The following is a 21,601-nucleotide window of genomic DNA, read 5'->3' as shown; positions in this document are numbered from 1 at the left end:
AAGTTGACAGAAAGGGTTTATGATGCAATACACAATTTAAATATAACATTTGGAATGCTGCCATGTTTTGGGCCCCACATTATATTGGGGGGTGGGGGGTGGTGTGGCGGGATCTTACCATTGGCCGATGGGCGGAGCAAACCGATAAGATGGTGTGTGAGCCGAGAAATCGGGTTCATGCTCGATTTCTCGCCTTTCGCAATCATACTGGCACCAGATATCCGGCAAGGTCAGCCTCACGCCCATTTCCGGTGCGGGGCTGAATAAATTATTTAAATTAAATTTAAATCTGATTTGCTCACTTACCTCTGTGGCCTTGCCGGGTGATGTTCTCTTTGGCGAGAATCACAGCTGCTCCACTGATTTGATTTATTATTGTCACGTATTAGCATACAGTGAAAAAATATTCTTTCTTGCGTGCTATACAGACAAAGCATACCGTACATAGAGAAGGAAAGGAGAGAATGCAGAATGTAGTGTTACAGTCATAGCTACCTGGGGAGGTCTGGGGCGAGGGAGGGTGCCCTTTGGGCAGCTGCAATCGGTAGAGGAGCGAGGGAGGCGATTGGAGCTGGCCATCGACTGGGGATGGTGGGGCTGATCATTGTGAGGAGGCGGGGCCGGCAGTCGGGGGGAGGGGGGTGGAATTGGTCTGGGTTGGGGTTGTGGGGGGGGGGGGGGGGAAGACTCACGGGGTCGATTGGATGGTGGGGGGGGTCATGGAGTAGATGGGTCCGGTTGTGGGGGGGGCGGCAGCAGGCCCATCTGGTAGCTGGAGAGGGATTTGCTTTGTCTTATGCCATAGAGGCTGGCTGAGAGCAGCAGAGGCTCCAGCCAAGTGACAGGTAGCGAGAGACCTGCACTGGTGCAATGGCCCCCTCTGTTGCTCTCAACCAGCATTTGGGCGATTTAAGCCCTGCCCCCTCCCCATGCAGGCGTGAAACTGTTTTTGATGAGCTTTCTTTACTCTAAGTGCATAAGATCGCAGGTTTGCACACACCCAAAAATGGATCAGAAACTCTCCCGTTTTCACATTCATCCGGGACTTTGAATTTTTTTTGGTAAGATTGTGACCCCCTCCTCCACATCTATAAAATACAAAGGCAAAGATGCAGGTTAAATGTTGGGAAATGTATTATATAGAGTTAGTTTCGTCAATCAGATTATTGGTGAAAATGATAATGGGTATTTAGATTCTTTCCTTCAAAAGGAAGAGATATTTTTCCAACCAGGGTTGATATTGGATTATTTTTGTTTCTCTAATGATAAACAGTGCATTGCAATAGATTTCTGAAACGTGCATGCCTTGCCATGTGGATTCTTAGAGGGATTTCCCACTGTTATATCCTGAAATTGGCACTTTTTTGTTCTTAATGCTCCAGTTCTTGTGGTTCCAATCGCACCAAACACTAGGATGTTCGTCACTACTTAGGGCCACAGTGGAACTGCAAGTAGTTGGTAGCCAACTATGTTCAAATCTGAATGTTGCACATCGCCTGAATAGGCTCGGCTGAGCCGGGGATGCTGTTGGAAGGCTTGAATTAAAAGTTGAATGAGCAAAATGTTTAAAAACACATTAACACTTGGAGTGCTTATCTGTCATTGAGCAGAAGGTAGACCTCGAGTGACGTGCCTTCAGCACTCAATGTCAAATGGGGAGTGACTTCATTGGAATTGCACCTTGCCGACTCTTTAATCATAGCCTGCTAAAATTGGGAGACCAAGTTCCTGCTGCAACCTATGAAAAAGTAGAATGTAATTTAAAATGCAGTGAACAGCGTACCCTGCTGCTTCGCCATTGACTGTAGAATCTGAGCCTTTGTTCAACCTTCCCTAGCAGTTGGAAGGATACGGTATACGATTGCACCATCTAGTGGTTAAGGTTGTATTGATGACCAGTGTCATCCACTTGGTGTAGTCGGCTACATATTTGCCAGACAAGCTAAATTATTTCTGAATTGAATGAAAGTATTTTGTGGAAATGTAAACCTTATTTCACGGTTGACTGAGATATTATTGTTTAAGCAAACCTCCCATCACAAATCAATTCAAATCTGAATAAAGTAAAATTGTCAGTCATTTTACTTTGGCATATCCAGTGTGTTACTCTCGCTCAAAATACTTGCGTCCTTATGTGTAATCAATCCCTATTGCACATCCTGCAAGTTCTTTTTTTGTTTTTGTATTTTAATCATTTGTAAATTTAGTAGCTTTGGAGTGAAGTCCATGACATTGGATTTACAGCAGGAATGCTGTTGGTTAATGGAGCTAATTCATTATATTTAAAAGCCAGTACTGATTTTATTCAAACACACTGCAATCTGAATTGGGTTGATACATTTTCTTCACTTCTACAGACGTATTGCTGCTGCTTACATCTTTTTTTAGTCTATTTTCTGTTGACTTAAAGTGCATTGGAAATCTGCTTCCATCTGTAGCAATGATCTCAGCCAAGCAAATATATTCAAGTGCAGTGCAAAACTGCACATTTTGGATGCTTGCGTATGAGCAAAATACCAGTTAGGGCTGATCATGTTTTGTTGCCTCTGATTTAACTACGTTGATATTCTGTGTCAAAAGCTAAGATAACCACTGAGTATCCGAACTTTGATAATTCAATACTAGGTTTTTTTTAGCGCTCTCCTATTTCTTATAACTGATGTTGTATCTCCAACAGTACAGATTGTGAACCATTTCTAATATGTCAAAGTGCATAAAGGGTACATAAATGATAAGAATGCTATCTAATGGCTGTCAGTTGCTGTGAATGTCTTTTTATTTCTTGTTCTCTTACTGAGTATATTTGTGTACGTGCACAGGTCGAGTGCGCTCTAGACGCCAGAGTGCTGGGAGTGCCACCAGTGTAGCCAGTACACCCTCTGATACCAGAGGCCGTAGCCGAGCTAAAGTAGTATCTCAGTCCCAACGTAAGTGAAACAAATTATACTTCCAAGTAAATTTTGCAAATTGTAGTGATGTCTAAGTACTAGGAACTTTAAATTTTGTCTGTTGCTATTAAAATATTAAGTTTTAATTCTGATCAATTCTCTCCATTTTTGGGCATTATATGTGCTTTTTAAATAGTTGCATCTGCATCAGAAGAATTAATTGGATGTGTTTAACTTTGCATTTTTGCTACATAGATGGCAGGTGTGACATCAGCTTTCCAGACCAATTTTCATGACTCCCTTATTGTAAGCCTTACAGTCCGTTAGCAGTGGCCCAACAAAGGTTTCCTCGCTGATTCTCTTTTTGTCTGAGAAACTATTTATCTCTTTGATTCCTCCCTCTTTAATGTACACAGATTAGCAGTTTTAGAGTTGGGATTGAATCTGTTCTCTGACTTTCTGATGGTGCATATTAATATTCCAATTTCATGAACCACCTATTTGCCCACAATATGTTGCTTTCCAAAGCTTTTAAGGAAATTTTCACTTTCCAGCTATTTATTTTTATGATTTCAGAGAAGCAGACAGGAATGGAAGTATGCCGTACATTTGTAATTAAACTTTGCGTGTTGTTGCTGCTATCAACAGATTTTTTTTGTCCTCCAGGATGTTTACATTAATGTTTTTCAATTTATTTCTTCAAATATATTTGTGTATCTGGAATTCTCATTTCCAGCTACATCTTTTTAAAAAAAGGTGTTAAGCAAATATCAAATAGAAGCTAGACATAACACTTAATTGGTTGCTTTGTGCATGCAAACAGCTAATTTCAACACACAAATGCAAAAAGATAAGATACATTTAACCTCAATCATGGTAAACTGAATCAGTGAGGTGACATTACAAAATGTATAGAGAGAAATAAATAAGTAAAAGTTAAATGTGAATTCTAATGCATGACTTAATATGGTAATTCATTTTCTGATTGACTGCTCAACAAGTGCGGCAATCTTGCTTCTACTTTTCTATGTCAGTATTTGTACAGACGTGTTGATGAAACAATATTGCAGTTAACACTGAAAAAAACCTAAAATGTTATCTCTAACAACGCCTAAATGTTTTCAAACACCTTTTAAAAACTTAGCCCAAAATGATGACCATGACAATTCTTGTAGTCTTTGCATTTTGTTGTTCCTTCCATTGAACTTGCACCTATCCCTTTTACCTGCTTCCATGCACAGGATCCAGATCAGCTAATCCTGCAGGCGGTAAGGTTTTTCTTCACCTATGAGAGCAAATTAATCTGCTGAAAAATAAATACTTACCGTAACCGGGTCATATTAACATGTGCAATATTTCCTTGCAAAGCCAATGGGCGGAATTCTCCGGTCATTCACGCCAGCGGGATTCTCTGGTCCCGCTGCAGTGAATGGAGATTTGGCTGAGCGCTAAATTCTCCATCCGCGGTGGCAGGGTATGAACTGCCGGAGGATTCCGGCCATTGATTTTTTTTTCGCCCCTGTAAACCACAGTTGTACTTTTTCTTTTTCTTTTCTTGAGATTTGGAACCACAGTACTTTTAACGTTTTAAATGTGTGCAATGGCTAAGCACTGAAGGTATTCAATTCAGAAATTGAATATTCATTATGATTTTGTAATTTTATTTTCAGTAAGCTTATTATACTCAAATTGTGCCGCTATCCCGATGATAGTGAATCTATAGACATGTCAACATTTAATCGTACAAGTCATCAGCACAATGCAGTGTTTTACAGGTTTCTCAGTAATACTGGATAATATGCAAATTTTACCAGTTTAATATTTTTAAAAAGCTAATTTTATGAGCTATCAGTTCTATTTATTCCAGAATAATGAATTATTTAACTGCTTTCATTTTGATTCCTAATAATGGCCTCAAACACCTGTCACACTACAACTTAGTTTTTCATTTATAAATGTTATATTTTTAACTCTCTCTTGTTGCTTATTCTTGCAGCTGGAAGCAGATCCAGTTCACCTGGAAAACTCCTTGGTAGCACATATTCCGGCATGAGCGGTGGGCCTCAGAGAGTGTCTGTGGTACCTCAAGCATCCGAGAAACGCAGCAAAATCCCTCGCAGTCAGGGGTGCAGTAGGGAAGCCAGCCCCAACAGATTGGGCTTGGGTAAGACTTAATTATCCAGACCACAGATGTTTATTATGTGCCTTCCAAAATGAACTTGTTGCTTATTTATGTCTGGAAGATATACTGCTGTCAGTACAGGAATAAAAATGACATGTTGTAATTACACTCTTCTCCTTCGTGTCCCCTCCCCGTGAAAGTACTGTAGCACCATCATAGGCAGGAAGTCATAATTACTGCATAACAAGTTTATACAGACAATTTTCCCAATTAATACTGACGTAGGAATTTATAATGAAAGAACAATGCGTGACTTTAAACTGGGGACTGAATTATATTTGTGCATTCTGATTATTCCCCACCCTGCTTAACCTGAAGACTATACTTGGTCTTGAATCCTTATGTGCAGCACCACAAATTGACTATTGTGGGTGTGTAAGCATCTAAAATGTATAAGCAAATAAAAATCTTTAAGGCAAAAAATAAGTATCGAAATTTATTTTTACTTTTGACCAATGCCAACAGGGTCTCCTATGTAGAGTTCAGTTTACATATTTGACTGAGTCTCTTCCAGCCATTTGTATAACGCATGTAATTGGTTGCAATTATTCTGTAAATCATGCAACATTCTGCTTTATATAAGAACAATTACACTGTAAATTCAACGTTGTCAAAACTGCTGCAGAGACCAATGTAACAATTGAAACATACTTAAATACCAACAATTGAAATGTTGCGCATCTTTATGCTTTTTCCTTGCTTTCTCTCTGTGCCAGTTATGAAATATTGTTTCTGATTTAGCATCTGGATACATTAAAGTTGTGTTGAATCTAATATATTTAACAGATTTTGCACACAAGCTGAAATATATAGGAAAAAAATGACACAATGCTGATTTCTCGTTAAAATGTCTAGAAAATGAGGCAAGATTACAGTCGGACTTTTTCGTCCTTTTTAAGAAGCACTGTAACTAGGTTTTTTATTGATTAACCTTCAAGTGAAGTCTTCCTTCCCTTCTCATCAATGCAAAAATGGTCATTATAGCAAAACTGTAGTCACATGTTCATAGATTCATCAGTATTGGTAGTTTGCCTCCATCAACACGTAATCAATAAATTAAAGGTGGTCATTCTGTAGTCTGGTATTAAAAATGTATGATATGAAATAATTCTTACAATGTTCCCAAATTTACATAATTTCATTTGATTTTCTGTGTACAAGTCGGCATGTTTGGAAATGGAAACTAACTTTAAAAATCTATTTTTCTAATATCTAAATTTACTTAAACCAAGGGATTTTAAGGAAATGCAACAATTGTGTTATATAGTTAGTGCTATGTGCAAATTAGTTACTTTAATCATTTTTTTTCATATTTTTAGCTGAATTTTCTTTTGTCCCCTTTGAAAAAAGTTCTAATTCACACTGGGGAATTGTTCCACTGGTGTTAGCAACTCTCCTGTACCATTCCAAAATATTTAGAATGTGTACATTGATAAAGTTGTTGGGTTATATAATTGCAGTGTCACAGGCAACCACACGAATTAGCTTGTGCATGCTTACTACCTATATCTGTGGCCTCGCAATCTGGAATGGGAGTCCTGGCAGTTTACTATTATTACTAAGACTGATGATAGCACCACAATTCTTGCCCATTCTATGTTGGCTTACCTAGCATGGGGTTTGAATCTTGGTGCTCCTGGATGTGTTTCCTTTGTGATTGGAATACTGATTTTAGTGTTTAAGTAAGCCAACTGTATCCAAATTAGTGACAAAAGATCACTCTTGGAAGAACCATGTCGTTTTGAGACGTTTTCTGGTTTATTTTCAGAGCTGGTATGTTGGGTGATTTATTTTGGCCGGTGACACTTTACTATCCATTGAAAACAAAAGCTTAGAGGTTTCTCACTTCTTTCATTTTCTATCTTCAGCACATTCACCCTTGCAGCTGAGAGGATGCAAATTGTCGTCTTGTCCGACCAATTGTTGTATGTTTGGTCCTCCAAAATCTGAAATCACTGACCCTATCCCACCTGGCACACCCCCAAACATGGGCAGCACGGTGGCACAGTGGTTAGCCGCAGAGCTCCAGAGACCGGTGTTCAATTCCCAGCTTGGGTCACTGTCTGTGTGGTGTCTGCATGTTCTCCCTGTGTCTGTGTGGGTTTCCTCTGGGTGCTCCCACAGTCCGAAAGACGTGCTGATTAAGTGCACTGGCCATGCTAAATTCTCCCTCAGTCTACCTGAACGGGCGCCGGAATGTGGCGATTAGGGGATTTTCACAGTAACTTCATTGCGATGTTAATGTAAGTCTACTTGTGACAAATAAATAAACCTTAACTTTAACAGAACAGTACTTGATTTATATTTATTTTGTTGTTTCTTCTCCTGTCCTTGCATGAAGGCAGCTGATCAGTTTAGTACCTCCCTATGTTGTATAACCTTGGTTGGAAACTTGTTTTCTGCCACTTCACAGTGCTGCTTCATTTTCCTTGATTATCTTTAGAACTTGCTTCAGGGATTTCTGTGAATTTTTGAAGTATTGTAATTTAACTGGCTTACTAAGATAATCTATAAATAAATAATGATAAAGCTTTGTAGATACAGCAGAAATATTAGAAAGCATGTCAACATTAGAAGATCAGCCATGAAATAGTTGAAAGGCGGAACAGAGGCTGAATGGTTTACTCCTGCTCCTATTTCCTATGTTTCTGCCACCAAAATGTCTTTCTTAAATTGAAGTAAAACTATAATATTTCATTATTGTTTTCTTCTAAACTGATCCTTTTATACAGTTTGATATGTACGTTTGTTTGTGTTTTTAAAAAAAATCACCTCTAGTTTGATGCTAACGGTACGAATATTGTGGAATCTTTAATTTATTATACTGCCGCAATGAACTTCACAACTTTCCCACTCTTCTCAACTTATGCTAGCACGGAGTAGCCGTATCCCTCGACCAAGCATGAGTCAGGGATGCAGCCGCGATACGAGCCGTGAGAGCAGTCGCGATACAAGCCCTGTTAGGGGCTTTGCGCCACTTGGTGAGTACTGACAGGCATAAGAGCCATTCTGGCTAGCTTTGCCTTGCCTTTTGACCTATTGAGGTTACTGCCTGGAGGCAATGGATCTTGCTTTTTTTTTGCCTGGGGATTTTTTTGTTCTTTATATTTTCTTTCAATTTTGCCCCTTCTATTTATTCCCTGTCCTTTTGCATGCTGCTCCCTCTGCTGGTAAGCAAGCCGTAATAGTGTTGCTTCTGCCAACATAACTGGAGTTTATTGCTGCATAGTTGAGTGAATATTTTTTGCTACTTCTCAACACCTCAGACCCCAGTAATTCAGTTTATAGATAATTACGGTTTGTCAGTTCCATTTCTAAGGCTTTGGAAATATCTTGTGAAAGTGAGCTTGTGCTTGCATATTGCTTCAGATGTTAATATCTGTTACAATTGAATTATAATTTGGTCTTCTGTTGATCACATGAAGCTGTCTGCAAATCATCAAATAAATCCTATCGTGTAACATATTGGAAAGGGTGGAAATTACCCATTTTTCTTTTTCAAAGCATACCAAGGCCATCAGTATGAAAAGTAATCGTATAGTTTTGCTGTCAGTCATTTTGCTTTACTGTTCTGATTGAGAAGTCCTGAATTTAACACAGACTTGACGGGCATTGTGTCCAGGTAGTGATTGAGAATAGCAGCTAGCAATTTTAGTTTATTAATGTTACATAAAAAGGATATGGTAAAGTTAAAGTTATCTTTGTCTACCATACAGTTCATTGCAGGGAGGGCAAATTAGACATTTCCTTATTTTGGTGCTTCTCCGGGATCTGTGCACATTTTAATTTTATTGAGGTGTAAATGATTGTATATCTTTACCTGTGTTACGGATAGGAAGGAGTTTAAACAACCCTGATTTCTCCTCGCCACCTGTCTGCAAACGAAAAAAAAAGTTGTTTTAATTTTTATTTCACCCTTTATAAGCAGTGGTGTATTTTTCAACTCAGTTTTGATGTGATCCAATCATATCACAAGACTCCATCTCTCCATTTTGCCTTTGACAAAGGGTCTATATTCCTTTGTTTGGGTTCCTGAGATTGGCAATGTTCCAACCACTAAGAATTTGAAAGGAGGTTGCAGCATCCTTTGCCCTAGCAGACTAGTAGACTTTGGTGGTCAGGTCTGATTTATGAAATGCAGATGGTCTTTGTATGAATCCCATTGAATTTTCTCTCTGCAGCCCACAGAACCATTAGTGTCTCTTCAGAGATAACGAATTGTCAGCTTCTCTGCTGCTGCTAAAAAGCTCCTTTTGTTCAGGGTCACAGGTGAACATTGCTTCAGCCTTTTTAAAACCTTTGTCAAGTATTAATTTTAGAAATTAATCAGGAGGATATCTGAGAGTGTAAGATCTTTGCCTCCTGGCACCTGTTAAACCTGGTTTATTGAAGTCGATTGGAAAAGCCCAGTTTTGTGTGGAATTGGAAATTACAGGATTAAATAAAGAAGCAAAGTAAAACGTCGCCCTGGAAGAGAGAACACTTCAATCAAAGTTCAAGGAATTGAACACACTAGACCCGATTTTAACATATAGAACATAGAAAGCCACAGCACAAACAGGCCCTTCGGCCCACAAGTTGCGCCGATCACATCCCCACCTCTAGGCCTATCTATAGCCCTCAATCCCATTAAATCCCATGTACTCATCCAGAAGTCTCTTAAAAGACCCCAACGAGTTTGCCTCCACCACCACCGACGTCAGCCGATTCCACTCACCCACCACCCTCTGAGTGAAAAACTTACCCCTGACATCTCCTCTGTACCTACCCCCCAGCACCTTAAACCTGTGTCCTCTCGTAGCAACCATTTCAGCCCTTGGAAATAGCCTCTGAGAGTCTACCCTATCCAGACCTCTCAACATCTTGTAAACCTCTATCAGGTCACCTCTCATCCTTCGTCTCTCCAGGGAGAAGAGACCAAGCTCCCTCAACCTATCCTCATAAGGCATGCCCCCCAATCCAGGCAACATCCTTGTAAATCTCCTCTGCACCCTTTCAATGGCTTCAACATCCTTCCTGTAATGAGGTGACCAGAACTGCGCGCAGTACTCCAAGTGGGGTCTAACCAGGGTCCTATAAAGCTGCAGCATTATCTCCCGACTCCTAAACTCAATCCCTCGATTAATGAAGGCCAGTACGCTGTACGCCTTCTTGACCGCATCCTCCACCTGCGAGGCCGATTTAAGAGTCCTATGGACCGGACCCCAAGGTCCTTCTGATCCTCTACACTGCTAAGAATGGTACCCTTCATATTATACTGCTGCTTCATCCCATTGGATCTGCCAAAATGGATCACCACACACTTATCCGGGTTGAAGTCCATCTGCCACTTCTCCGCCCAGTCTTGCATTCTATCTATGTCTCGCTGCAACTTCTGACATCCCTCCAAACTATCCACAACACCACCTACCTTGGTGTCGTCAGCAAACTTACCAACCCATCCCTCCACTTCCTCATCCAGGTCATTTATGAAAATGACAAACAGCAAGGGTCCCAGAACAGATCCCTGGGGCACTCCACTGGTCACTGTCCTCCATGCAGAGAAAGACCCCTCCACAGCCACTCTCTGCCTTCTGCAGGCAAGCCAGTTCTGGATCCACAAGGCAACAGCCCCTTGGATCCCATGCCCTCTCACTTTCTCAAGAAGTCTTGCATGGGGGACCTTATCGAACGCCTTGCTGAAGTCCATATAGACCACATCCACCGCTCTTCCTTCGTCAATGTGTTTGGTCACATTTTCAAAGAACTCAACCAGGCTCGTAAGGCACGACCTGCCCTTGACAAAGCCGTGCTGACTACTTTTGCTCATACTAAACTTCTCTAGATGATCATAAATCCTGTCTCTCAGGATCCTCTCCATCAACTTAACAACCACTGAGGTTAGACTCACCGGTCGGTAATTTCCCGGGCTGTCCCTGTTCCCTTTCTTGAATATAGGGACCACATCTGCAATCCTCCAATCCTCCGGAACCTCTCCCGTCTCCATCGACGATGCAAAGATCATCGCCAAAGGCTCCGCAATCTCCTCCCTCGCCTCCCACAGTAACCTGGGGTTACCATTTTAATTCTAAATGCTGGGCAGACTTGAATCTGGGAGTGTTTCAGATCCGACTTTTAGACCCGTTCTCCGGTGCCCCCATACGCACTCTGCCTGAAAAACAAAATCAGCGATTCTGAATCGTGCTGCAGAAGCCTGTGGGTGAGGCTTAAAGCGGCTGAAACACTGCAGTTCTGATCGGAGCCTTCAACTGTGCATGCGCAGTCAAATAAAATGGAAAAGCTCTCCCCTGCCACATCACTCCCGGGCTGGATAATGCCTCCCCCTGGCCCCTGCAGAATTGTCCCACCCCCACAACATAACTGACCCCCTTATCTCCCCCCTTCCCCAACCATCGATCACACGCAGAGTGGCAGTGGACCACCCTCCCCTGCCCCGCACCAGAGAACCGTCTGACACATTCTCCCCCCGCCCCCGCCCCCCCCCCCCCCCCCACAAAAACAGGGAGCCATCTGACATGCCTCCCTCCCTCCCTCCCCATCCAACCACAGAGCCATCTGACAGCCCCCCCCACCCCCAAGAGAGTCACCTGACTCGCATCCCCCCCCACCCCGAAACCACCGATCTGAGTCAGAGAGCCACCGGAAGCTCTAAACTTACCTCCTCAGAAGCTGGAGCACCCGAATTGGACCTTTGTGGACCATGTCTGCATCGCGCTGAATCTGGACATGCAAATGCTTTTAAATTGACTTCACGCCTGTTCAGGGCACGGTCCGGACAGTGGCCATTTTCAGCCATTGGTAAAGGGGGAAAGGGCACGGATCGTGCTATTCGCCTCATGCCCAACTTTACCAAGTTTTCGTGCCGAAGACGGCGTGACTTGATAGTAAAATTGGGCCCACTGTCTTCATAGTTAGTGCTGATGCAATTTTGAACAGGACAGATGTTTATAACCTTGTGCCTCTTAGTTTATATGCTCCACTCACCAGCATTTTATACATTGTCCCGAGTAACCAGTTCATGTTCATCATTACACATTCTGCTCTCTAGAATTCTAAACATTCAAAACTCTCAATTCTAAAGAGGGAAGCTAATTTGAAGGAAAATACGGAGTTATGATTATTCAGTGAAATTGTGTAAAAGATAGTTAAGGAAGACACCAAAAGAGGGCTGTAAGTGATAGTAGTCTGAGCATTCATCATGTCTTTGTTCTCGACTCTGGATTCCTGTCACTAAAATGTAATGCAAATGTCATAAGTCCTTGAGGCTGTACAGAGTCATGCCATGATATTGATCCTTCATGTCGATTGATTGAGTTATGAAGAAAAACTAGAATAACTCAGATTCTTCAGCTTTGAAAGTTGGGGAAAGGAGAGTCAAACCTTAAAAAGGTTATGTAAATTGGAATAGTAAACCTAAATCCAAGGGTCCAATATCAAATTAAACCATGACCCAAGTTTAACTTCAATAGCACCATGGGCATAGATATAAACTCTTCCTTTTTTAAAAAAGCACATTAATGTGAAGTAATGAAAGGAAAATTGGGGATAACATCAATACGTACTTATTCATGCAGGACATGGTTATTCAGGAGTCAGTGGCATAATGGTAATGTCACTGGGCTAGCAATCCAGAGGCCCAATGCTGGAGACAATGGTTCAAATTACACCACAGCAGCTGGTGGAATTTAAATTCAGTTAATTATCAAATCTGGAATTGAAAGCTAGTCACAATATCATCAATTGTCGTAAAAACCCAATTGATTCACTAATGCCCTTTAGGGAAGGAAATCTGCCACTCTAATCCTGCCTGGCCTACATGTGACTCCAGACCCACAACATTTTTAATGTCTCTCTGAGCAGGCTACTCCGTTCAAGGGCAGTTGGAGAATGGCAGTAAAAGGCGGTCTTGCCAGTGACACATGTACCATGAAAGAATAAAAAAAAATACCTGGAACAGTCTTCAAGATGGGGTAGTAACAGCAAAAAACACCACCATTCAAGAGGCAGTTAGCTGCTTTGATCGAGGTGCTATAGATTTCTGGGAAGGGATGAGCTAGATAGAGAAATCGCACCTCTTAAATATTGCTGTCTTAAGTTACTGGAGTCATCTAAAAAAAATTCTGAAGTGATCCAACGATTTTTATGTCGAAGTATGGAGCAAACAGCCTTCCTTATCTGAACTTAACTTTGTAATCACACAATATTTCTGAAGATCAAGTTGGTGGAATAAACAGGATTAAATATCTTTTAAGCCTGGTTAGTGGAGATGCATTATTAAGTGTAACATCACATTGATTTTATGTTTGCATATCTACATGTTTTGCTAATTGCTACAGTAAACAAAGCAGGAGGATACATATTATAAAGGGTCATCTGGACTTGAAACGCCAGCTCTTTTCTCTCCTTACAGATCTGTGAGACCCGCTGAGATTTTCCAGCGTTTTTCTCTTTTGGTTTCAGATTCCAGCATCCGGAGTAATTTGCTTTTATACATGTTATAACTACCGGTTCTGTTTCTTGCAGTTCAGACACTAGACAATTTGGCAAGTTTGCTTTGGAATAAAAACTATTTTGTGTGATTTTTGTTTTTACATATGAGGATTAATCAGGAGTCAGTAGCATAGTGGCAATGATCTGACAATCCTCTCATCTGAAAAGATTGTGGCACAACAAGCATTGGAGATTCAATGTTTGATACATGTGTAAGAGATCAGGATTTGTACAATTTATAATGGTAATGAACACTAATTGCAGACGTCAGGGTTAATGCATTTAGCAAAAGCCAGGTTTGAATGTGTAAATATACTTTCCAAAGAACCATAAGCCATAATCTTTTGAAGTTTATTATATATGCATACTGTCCTATATATATTATACATGCATAAACTTGTCAGATGCATAGCTGTAAGCATCAAGAATGTAACATTGCATTTTCAAGGGACATATGGCTGTAAAAGTCAACAGCATGTCTGAACTCAATGTTGCAAGACAGCACATTTAAAAGCTCAGTTGGCTCAGGGGATTTTAATATGACAATGCAGCTAATGGGATGAAACAACCGAAATAATAAAATTCGGATGAGCTGGGACAAAGTAGACAGAAGCAGACAGTTCTTGGGTGTCAAGAACTTAGCAGCCATACATACAAGATTAAATGCAAGATTTAAAGCATAGGGCAGGAGAAACTTCAGAAAGTTATGAGGCTGTTTGTGACATTCAGTTCTTGGGTTAGTGGTTGCAGCATAAATGATGTCAACATCAAAGATTAAATTGCATAGGTGAATAAAGGAAAAGGAGTTGAAGGGATACGGAAATGCATTGAGTAAATGTGATTACAACCTGCTAATGCACGTGGGTACATTGCAACCTGAACTGGTCGGGCCAAATGGCCTATACTTCTCTCTGTATGAAAATTGTAGAAGATCACACCTTTATGTTTTACCTGACTGTGAAATTAACATTTAAACATTTTGTGAGCCTTTTGCTTGTAGTACAGGACCAGCAACCTAGAAATTGAAATATCACCATGGCAAAGTACAAATTTAAATTTAAAGAGCCCGGCCAATTCTCTTCTCATCACTTGACAATAATTGACTGAACACAACAAAGGCTATGGACTCTGACAATACTTTAGTGAAATTCTTGAAGACCTAAACCGTAGAGCTGGTCAAGATGTTCCAAAACAGCATTTACTTACCAACGTGGAAGATTTCCCATGTCTTATTCTAAAGAAAGCAACACAAATCCTTTCAATAACTGTTCTGTCAGTTGGCTATCAATCGTTATTTAAAGTTGAAGCGGGAATCATCAGTAATGCCATGAAGCAGTGTCATTCATATCTAGTTGCTCAGTTCAGAACTACTTGGCTTCATATCTCATTGCAGGTTTGATCCAAACATGGAGGCAAGAGCTGTACGCCAGAGGAAATGAGAGAGAAGCTGGCATTGGCATCAGCATAGCAATTGATCAAATATGGCATCAAGGTGATCTAATAGAACAAAAACAATGGAATTCAGTGGAGGTCAAAGGGAATCATACCTATGTTTACAGCTGTCACAGCCTCAGATGTCACTGCAGGGGTTCTTCAGGGTAGTGTCGTTGGCTTAACCGTTTTCAGTTGCTTCATTAACAACTTAAGACCAGGAGTAAAACAGTTAAGGAAAGGACACAGTGCAGAATATAGTGTTACAGTCACAGCTAGGTTCTGGAGAAAGATCAGCTTACTATATGTAGGTCCACTCAAAAGTCTGATGGCAGCAGGGAAGAAGCTGTTCTTGAATCTGTTGGTAGTTTCCCAGTGATTAGCACTGGTGCCTCACAGCAATTCCAGCCTTGGGTGACTGTGTGGAGTTTGCATATTCTCCCCGTGTCTGCATGGGTTTTCTCCCACAGTCCAAAGATGTGCAGGTTAGGCGGATTGGACATGTTAAACTGCCCCTTTGTGTCCCAAGATGCGTAAATTAGGGGGATTAATGGGGTAAATACTTGGGGTTACGGGAACAGGGTCTGGATGGGATGCTCTTGTTGAAAAGTCGATACAAACTCGATGGGCTGAATGGCCTCCTACACTGTAGGGTTCTGCGATTCTATATAGCACTCTGATAAATTATAAGCTATGTTGATAAATTTCAGAAATGACTTGCAGGGCCTAACTGAGTCTTGTTATTGATCATGAGGATCTTGTAATAATGTGAGAAATTTAACATTCTCCTCAACAGCAGACTGCTCCAAATTTCCACGTAGCTTTGAACTGTTTTGATTTGATTTGCATTTACATAGTATTGGCCTTGGTGACTTGTTGGGGGAAGGGGGCTGTGAAGTTGGTTATGACACTGGCCTTATTGTTAGCAGTTAAACTTTAGAATGGACTTGCTGGATTGGTTAAAGCCAAACCCTGGTAAGTACTGTTTTCTTTCATTGCCAGATCTTTCAGATGGTTGGTCTTGGTGAATTTGGCAAGTTTACACCAGAGTTGTTGACAGCTGTATGAGACTCATGCATGAATGAACATCCCAATAAAGTCAATTGTAAAAGTGATTAATGTAATATCGGGTGCTCTTGCATTGTGTTAAGTAAGAAATCAGGAAAAATACTGCTTTAGAATAATGTGAAATAAAGCCTGCATGAAAGATTCAAAATTCTGAAAGAACATGACAATGAAAAGGAGTTTAACCTGCACTTTGCAATTGAACATTTAAAAAAGTCACGTGGCTGTGTTTTTATTTTTTTGGATCAGTTTTTTTGGTGAGATGTACAAGTAGATCTGATTACCAATTCTATTTTGGTCCCCTGAATTTAAATCATACATGTAAATGTAATGCTGTTTCCTTTTGAAATTTCAGGAATTTATCCATCTTCAAATTTTGTTGTCATTTATTTTTCTTTTTAAATCTCAACAATTTATTCCAAGTATACATTCTTTTACAAGTAGGAAAAATTCCTGGCTATAAATGGGTTAAAGCCCTTGTGACATGTACGTAACTTCAATTACTGTTACTTTAGAGTTCTTTTTCTGTATGTGGCATTGATTTTCTTTCAAAACAAATGGAACTAAGTTTGAACTGTGTATGAATGAACTAATTTCACTCCACTTGGAACGTATATATGCCCTTTGAAGTGCAAGCATCATCTGCACGCAGCATTGTTCTACTTCATTGAATGTGTTTGGTATCCAGCTTCATAATGCACCATGAGCTAAATTTGCAACAAACCTTTTAACTTCATTCCATCAAAGAGTATGTTGCTTTTGGCAAAGCAAAGGCATGAAAGACATTTAATTACTTTTAAAATGTCATCTTAATTGAGAACAATTTATTTCCTGAGGGCATGGTTCACACTATATATCTGTTAAGTATTCGTGGTCTAAAAGGAAAAAGTTTCAAATTTATTTAACTCAAAATATTTTTCTCTATTGAAAGCAGCCTGAAGCGCCTTGGTTGGATTTGTATTTTTTTTAAAAGGCTTGAATTTTTTTCTCACTGCCAAATAGCATTGGCACCTGTGTAGCTGAAAGTGATATGTGGAAATGTGTTAACTCAGGGTGTTCCCCCTTCATTTGCTTCCAGCTTCTCGTCGACACTCAAGGTCTACCAGCGCACTCTCCACTGCTGATTCTATTGGGCAGCCAGGTGAACAAGTGCTGTTTGCATGCTTGTTCTAATTTCCCCATTTTTTTTTTTCCTCTTCCCATTTGTCGTTGGGGTTTTCTAACTGCAGGCGATTCTTTTTTTCAAATGGTCATTTTACGTTGCATACATAAAAGGAGCAATCATAATTGTTGTTTTTACAAAACTGTAAAGAAAAAAAACTTGGAGCAAAGGTATTGTAATCTTTATAGGCACACAAACATCTAAGTTATGATCATCCAATATGGTTTTGAGTGGAGTGTGAACCAAAGAAAAGTGCTTGTGCTCTGTGGGAAAGATGACAATTATGGTTGCCAAATTGTAGACTTCATGGAGCTTTTTTTGTCATAGTGTGCACAGTTTTCATTCTTTCAGTTCCACCATTAATATTTTCTGGTGAAATATGGCATTTCATATTGTACTCTGTGGTAGTCATGACTAATTTATGTTACTTTATGCCACAACTGTCTTTATTTTTATCCTTGGAAGGATTGATTGTTTTAATTTTCAGGCAGATATCAGTTGTTGAAATCGAGGATGTGAGTTGGGTCACAGACTGTATAAAATATTTATTACGTACTGTGAAGCAGCTGCCATCAACAAGCCCATTTTGTCATAATTGCAAAGTGGAAGTATGGCTTTATTGTAATTGTGAAATTGACAATAGGTTGATTATTAAGATAGATTAGAAAAATGTTTTTTCTAATTCATTTGCATTTAGTCATGTTGATGTCCTGAAAAATTACTAACAACAGGTTTTCTACCCTTTATACATTAATACCAATCATTTCAACCATGAACGCTTTTTGGTTAATTTAGCAGTTAGTTTCTAAGCTTATTGGACAGCACAGGTTTAATATCCAGTTCATTGCAAATGTGTCAATGCACAGCTTCATGTGGTAAATTTTCAACTTCTTACTGGTGTAAAACTGGATATGAGAAATGTGTGGTTTCTGTAATCCATAAAACCAATTTAATGCCTGGACGGCAAGTTGAAAATCTATCTCAAAATTCATAATTTCCTTGAAATAGTTAACGGCTAAGTGCTCATTAAACCAGTAATAATTGGTGTACTTTAAAAACTGGGATCATCTGGTGTGTGAAAGCTAATTGAACCATCAAATCTGGATTGTCCTGAGAGCCATGTATAATTATTCTTTTTACTTCTATCACCTCCATTCTCCACTGCCCCCATTTTTCATCCATGTTTGTACTAATTCCTCTCTTGTCTGGATTATAGACTTGAATTATGCTGCATCACATGTAACATGTTGTCAACTTGATCATGACATTCAACTGCAAAATAAAAAATTTTGCAGATATCAGTTGATTTTTCCTTTTAAAGTAAATAAAACCCATGCTCTAGAATACTTTCTGTAGCAAAATAAGACAGAATTGTATTAAATGCAGGTCCACCCTATTATGGAATAAATTAATGGAAAAATACTCTCCCTTGCTATAATGCTAAATATAACAAGATTGCAGTGCTGACGGTGATTATGTGCAACTTTTGTAACACATTCTCAATGTAACCTGGCTTTTGTTAACGTCCTGAATTTGCACAGACAATTGAGTGGGACACTACCCTCAGCGGCCAATAAGTGCCGTCTTTTTTTCTGCCCTTCTCTCTTTCCCCACCTCCCCACACCATCCAAGCTCGAGTGCCCCTAATTTGCACACGGTGGTGCATTTTTCAACCTCTGCCATGCACAAGAGGTGATTTGACGCTGGATATTCCAATAGAGTTAAGTGATGAGCAGCAGTCACTCTTCTAAGGGCTCAAATACTTGAATGGCTTCCAATATCAATATTTCTGAACGTGTATTTGTTGAGCAGTATTGCTGTTGGAATCCACCCAACTTTTATTTTAATTTATTCTATTAAATGCACGCATGCAGGTAATTGATTAATGCCAGTGATGCCGCTCATGGTCACGGCTACTGAATTTGATGCCTACACTACACTCCAATCCTGGAGCTATCCTGCCCATCTGTCTGCATGAAAGGATTGGGCCTTCTGCAATAAAAGGTTTCTTCAATACATGTCAGTTGATCATAGACCAGGTTCAGCTCAAATTTTAAAAATCAAGTTTGATGATTCGCGATCAGCCCACTTTTCCTGACGCTCAAGCAGTGTAATTAGCATTTAAAGATGTATTTTGAGTTTTGGTTTCTTTAAGCAAAAACATTGAAAATGTCGAAAGCATGGTGGCACAGGGGTTAGCACTGCTGCCCTACAGTGCCAGGGACCCAGGTTCAATTCCCGGCTTGGGTCACTGTCTGTGTGGAGTTTGCACATTCTCCCCGTGTCTGCATGGGTTTCCTCTGGGTGCTCCGGTTTCCTCCCACAGTCCAAAGATGTGCAGGTTAGGTGGATTGGCCATGCTAAATTGCCCCTTGGTGTCAGGGGCACTAGCTAGAGTAAAAACATGGGGTTATGGAGATAGGGCCTGGGTGGGATTGTGGTCGGTGCAGACTCGATGGGCCGAATGGCCTCCTTTTGCACTGTAGAATTCTATGAAAGATCCAAATGTCCTCAATGGTGTTGCACAGATACATGCTATTGATATATAGACAACAAATTTCTTCTGTGTTTTCAACTTGTCTATTGTTGCTCAATCCCCTGTCATTTGAAACAGTGGCATAATGGTTAGCATTGCTGCCTCTCAGTGCCAGGGACCCAAGTTCACTTCCAGCCCTGGGTGAATCAAGGCATAATTTGACTTAACGGGATAACTTTATAGAAAAAGACATGTTCAGTCTCATAGAGTTTATGAGGATGTAGTTAAATGTACAGTTCACAACAATTAAAACAATTACTTTCTACAAATACAGGGTGGCACAATGGCAGTGCTGCCTCACAGCACCAGGGACCCCGGTTCGATTCCCAGCTTGGGAATCACTGTCTGTGCACAGTCTGCATGTTCTCCCCATGTCTGCGTGGATTTCTTCTGGGTGCTCCGGTTTCCCCCCACAGTCCAAAAAACGTGCTGATTAGGTGCATTGGCCATGCTAAATTCTCCCTCAGTGCACCCGAATAGGTGCCAGTGTGTGACAACTAGGGGATTTTCTAAGTAACTTCATTGCAGTGTTAATGTAAGCCAACTTGTTACACTAATAAATATATTAATTTACATATTACTATTTTCTGACCCAGCATAGAGCACTGGCCTTCATCCAAGCCTTTATGTTAAATTTATTTTTAAGCAGCTCGCCCACACAGACCCTGGTGAGTCCAGCAATTATCCTTTTTTTTGCATACTCGGATTGAAATGAAACCCTCAATGACCTGGTGCAAATATTACAAATGTTAGCGCCAAATGTATTCAAACCAAATATTTGTTTCCTCCTATTTGAAAATGATTCCAATATGTTATTAGAAATAAAATTCAACGTTCTCCAGGATCATTGGCCAAACTTTCATGACTGTTTTAGTTGTGTCATTGCTGAAGCTCGTTTGGGTGATAGTGGGGTAAGAAATAATTTCTGATTTTAAGGTAGCATGTGTTGTGTTGCAACTTTAAATAGAGTAGTCAAAGCTATCTGTCACAAATCATCTTGTTGGCCCAAGCTGGTACAATGTTAGAAACAAAATTTCTTTTTAATGACCCTTTAACTTTATATTTTAACTTTTATTAGATCGATATGGGCTTGGACAAGCTGGTCGGTTGCCGCCCACAGTTAATGCCATGAGGGTTCTCAATACAAGCACAGAGGTGGAGGCTGCAGTTGCAGATGCCTTGGTAATAAATAATTGAGTAGTTAACTGCAAACCTGAAATAGAAATCTAGTCTTAAAAAACTCTACCTTTTTTGAAATGCGATTATTGTTTGTTTTCTTTAACTGTTCATCATTCCAATATTTTTATCAGATTATTGTTACGTAGGTTTGTGTTTCTTGACAGTGTTATGTTGCTGAATGATGGAATTTGTGACTTCTGTTTGGGACAGTTTTGCATTTGTTACAATATTGGTACAGTACCGGCCCACAATCTCCATCAACCAATCTTTCCTAAGATTCTTTTCCGCTTGTGGCATTATAAATCCATATATAATGGCTACCATCCAGTAACATGCCCAAGTTTGCCCTCATTCATGCGGTAGAGCACATCATCAAGCGAGTGTAAATAATTTACTTTTCCTTTTTTTTAAACATAGCATTCCTGTAGATTGCACATTCTTTTTTTTTCACAACTCCAATGTTGGGTGTCAATGCCTTGCTGTTCTTGGAGTTAGCAGTTGCTTTTTTTTTTGTAGCATTGCCTTGCTGTGGTAGGAACTAGATTCCTATTCTCTTTTCTCTTGTTTCCACTCTTACCTTGCTGTCTTCCCTCTCTTCCTCCTTGCTCACTTCTCATCCTTTCCTCTGAATCTCATCTTGCTCTCTTTCCTTATCCCATGTGGTGATC

The 21,601-nt window shown here is 40.1% G+C and overlaps 1 protein-coding gene across 8 annotated transcripts in view; it reads left to right on the top strand.

The window, feature by feature from the left end:
* Window positions 1-21,601, top strand: part of clasp1a (cytoplasmic linker associated protein 1a) — a 250,440-nt gene that overhangs the window by 157,013 nt on the left and 71,826 nt on the right. For all 8 annotated transcript variants that reach the window (XM_078227932.1, XM_078227926.1, XM_078227929.1 and 5 more), the window contains 3 exons: window positions 2,820-2,927; window positions 4,885-5,052; window positions 20,833-20,936. In XM_078227932.1, the coding sequence (XP_078084058.1) occupies window positions 2,820-2,927; window positions 4,885-5,052; window positions 20,833-20,936 (380 nt within the window). The remainder of the gene's footprint in view (window positions 1-2,819; window positions 2,928-4,884; window positions 5,053-20,832; window positions 20,937-21,601) is intronic.

This window comes from Mustelus asterias, chromosome 14, assembly GCF_964213995.1.
Source record: "Mustelus asterias chromosome 14, sMusAst1.hap1.1, whole genome shotgun sequence".
Classification (NCBI taxonomy): domain Eukaryota; kingdom Metazoa; phylum Chordata; class Chondrichthyes; order Carcharhiniformes; family Triakidae; genus Mustelus; species Mustelus asterias.
This window is presented reverse-complemented; position numbering and strand designations above follow the sequence as displayed.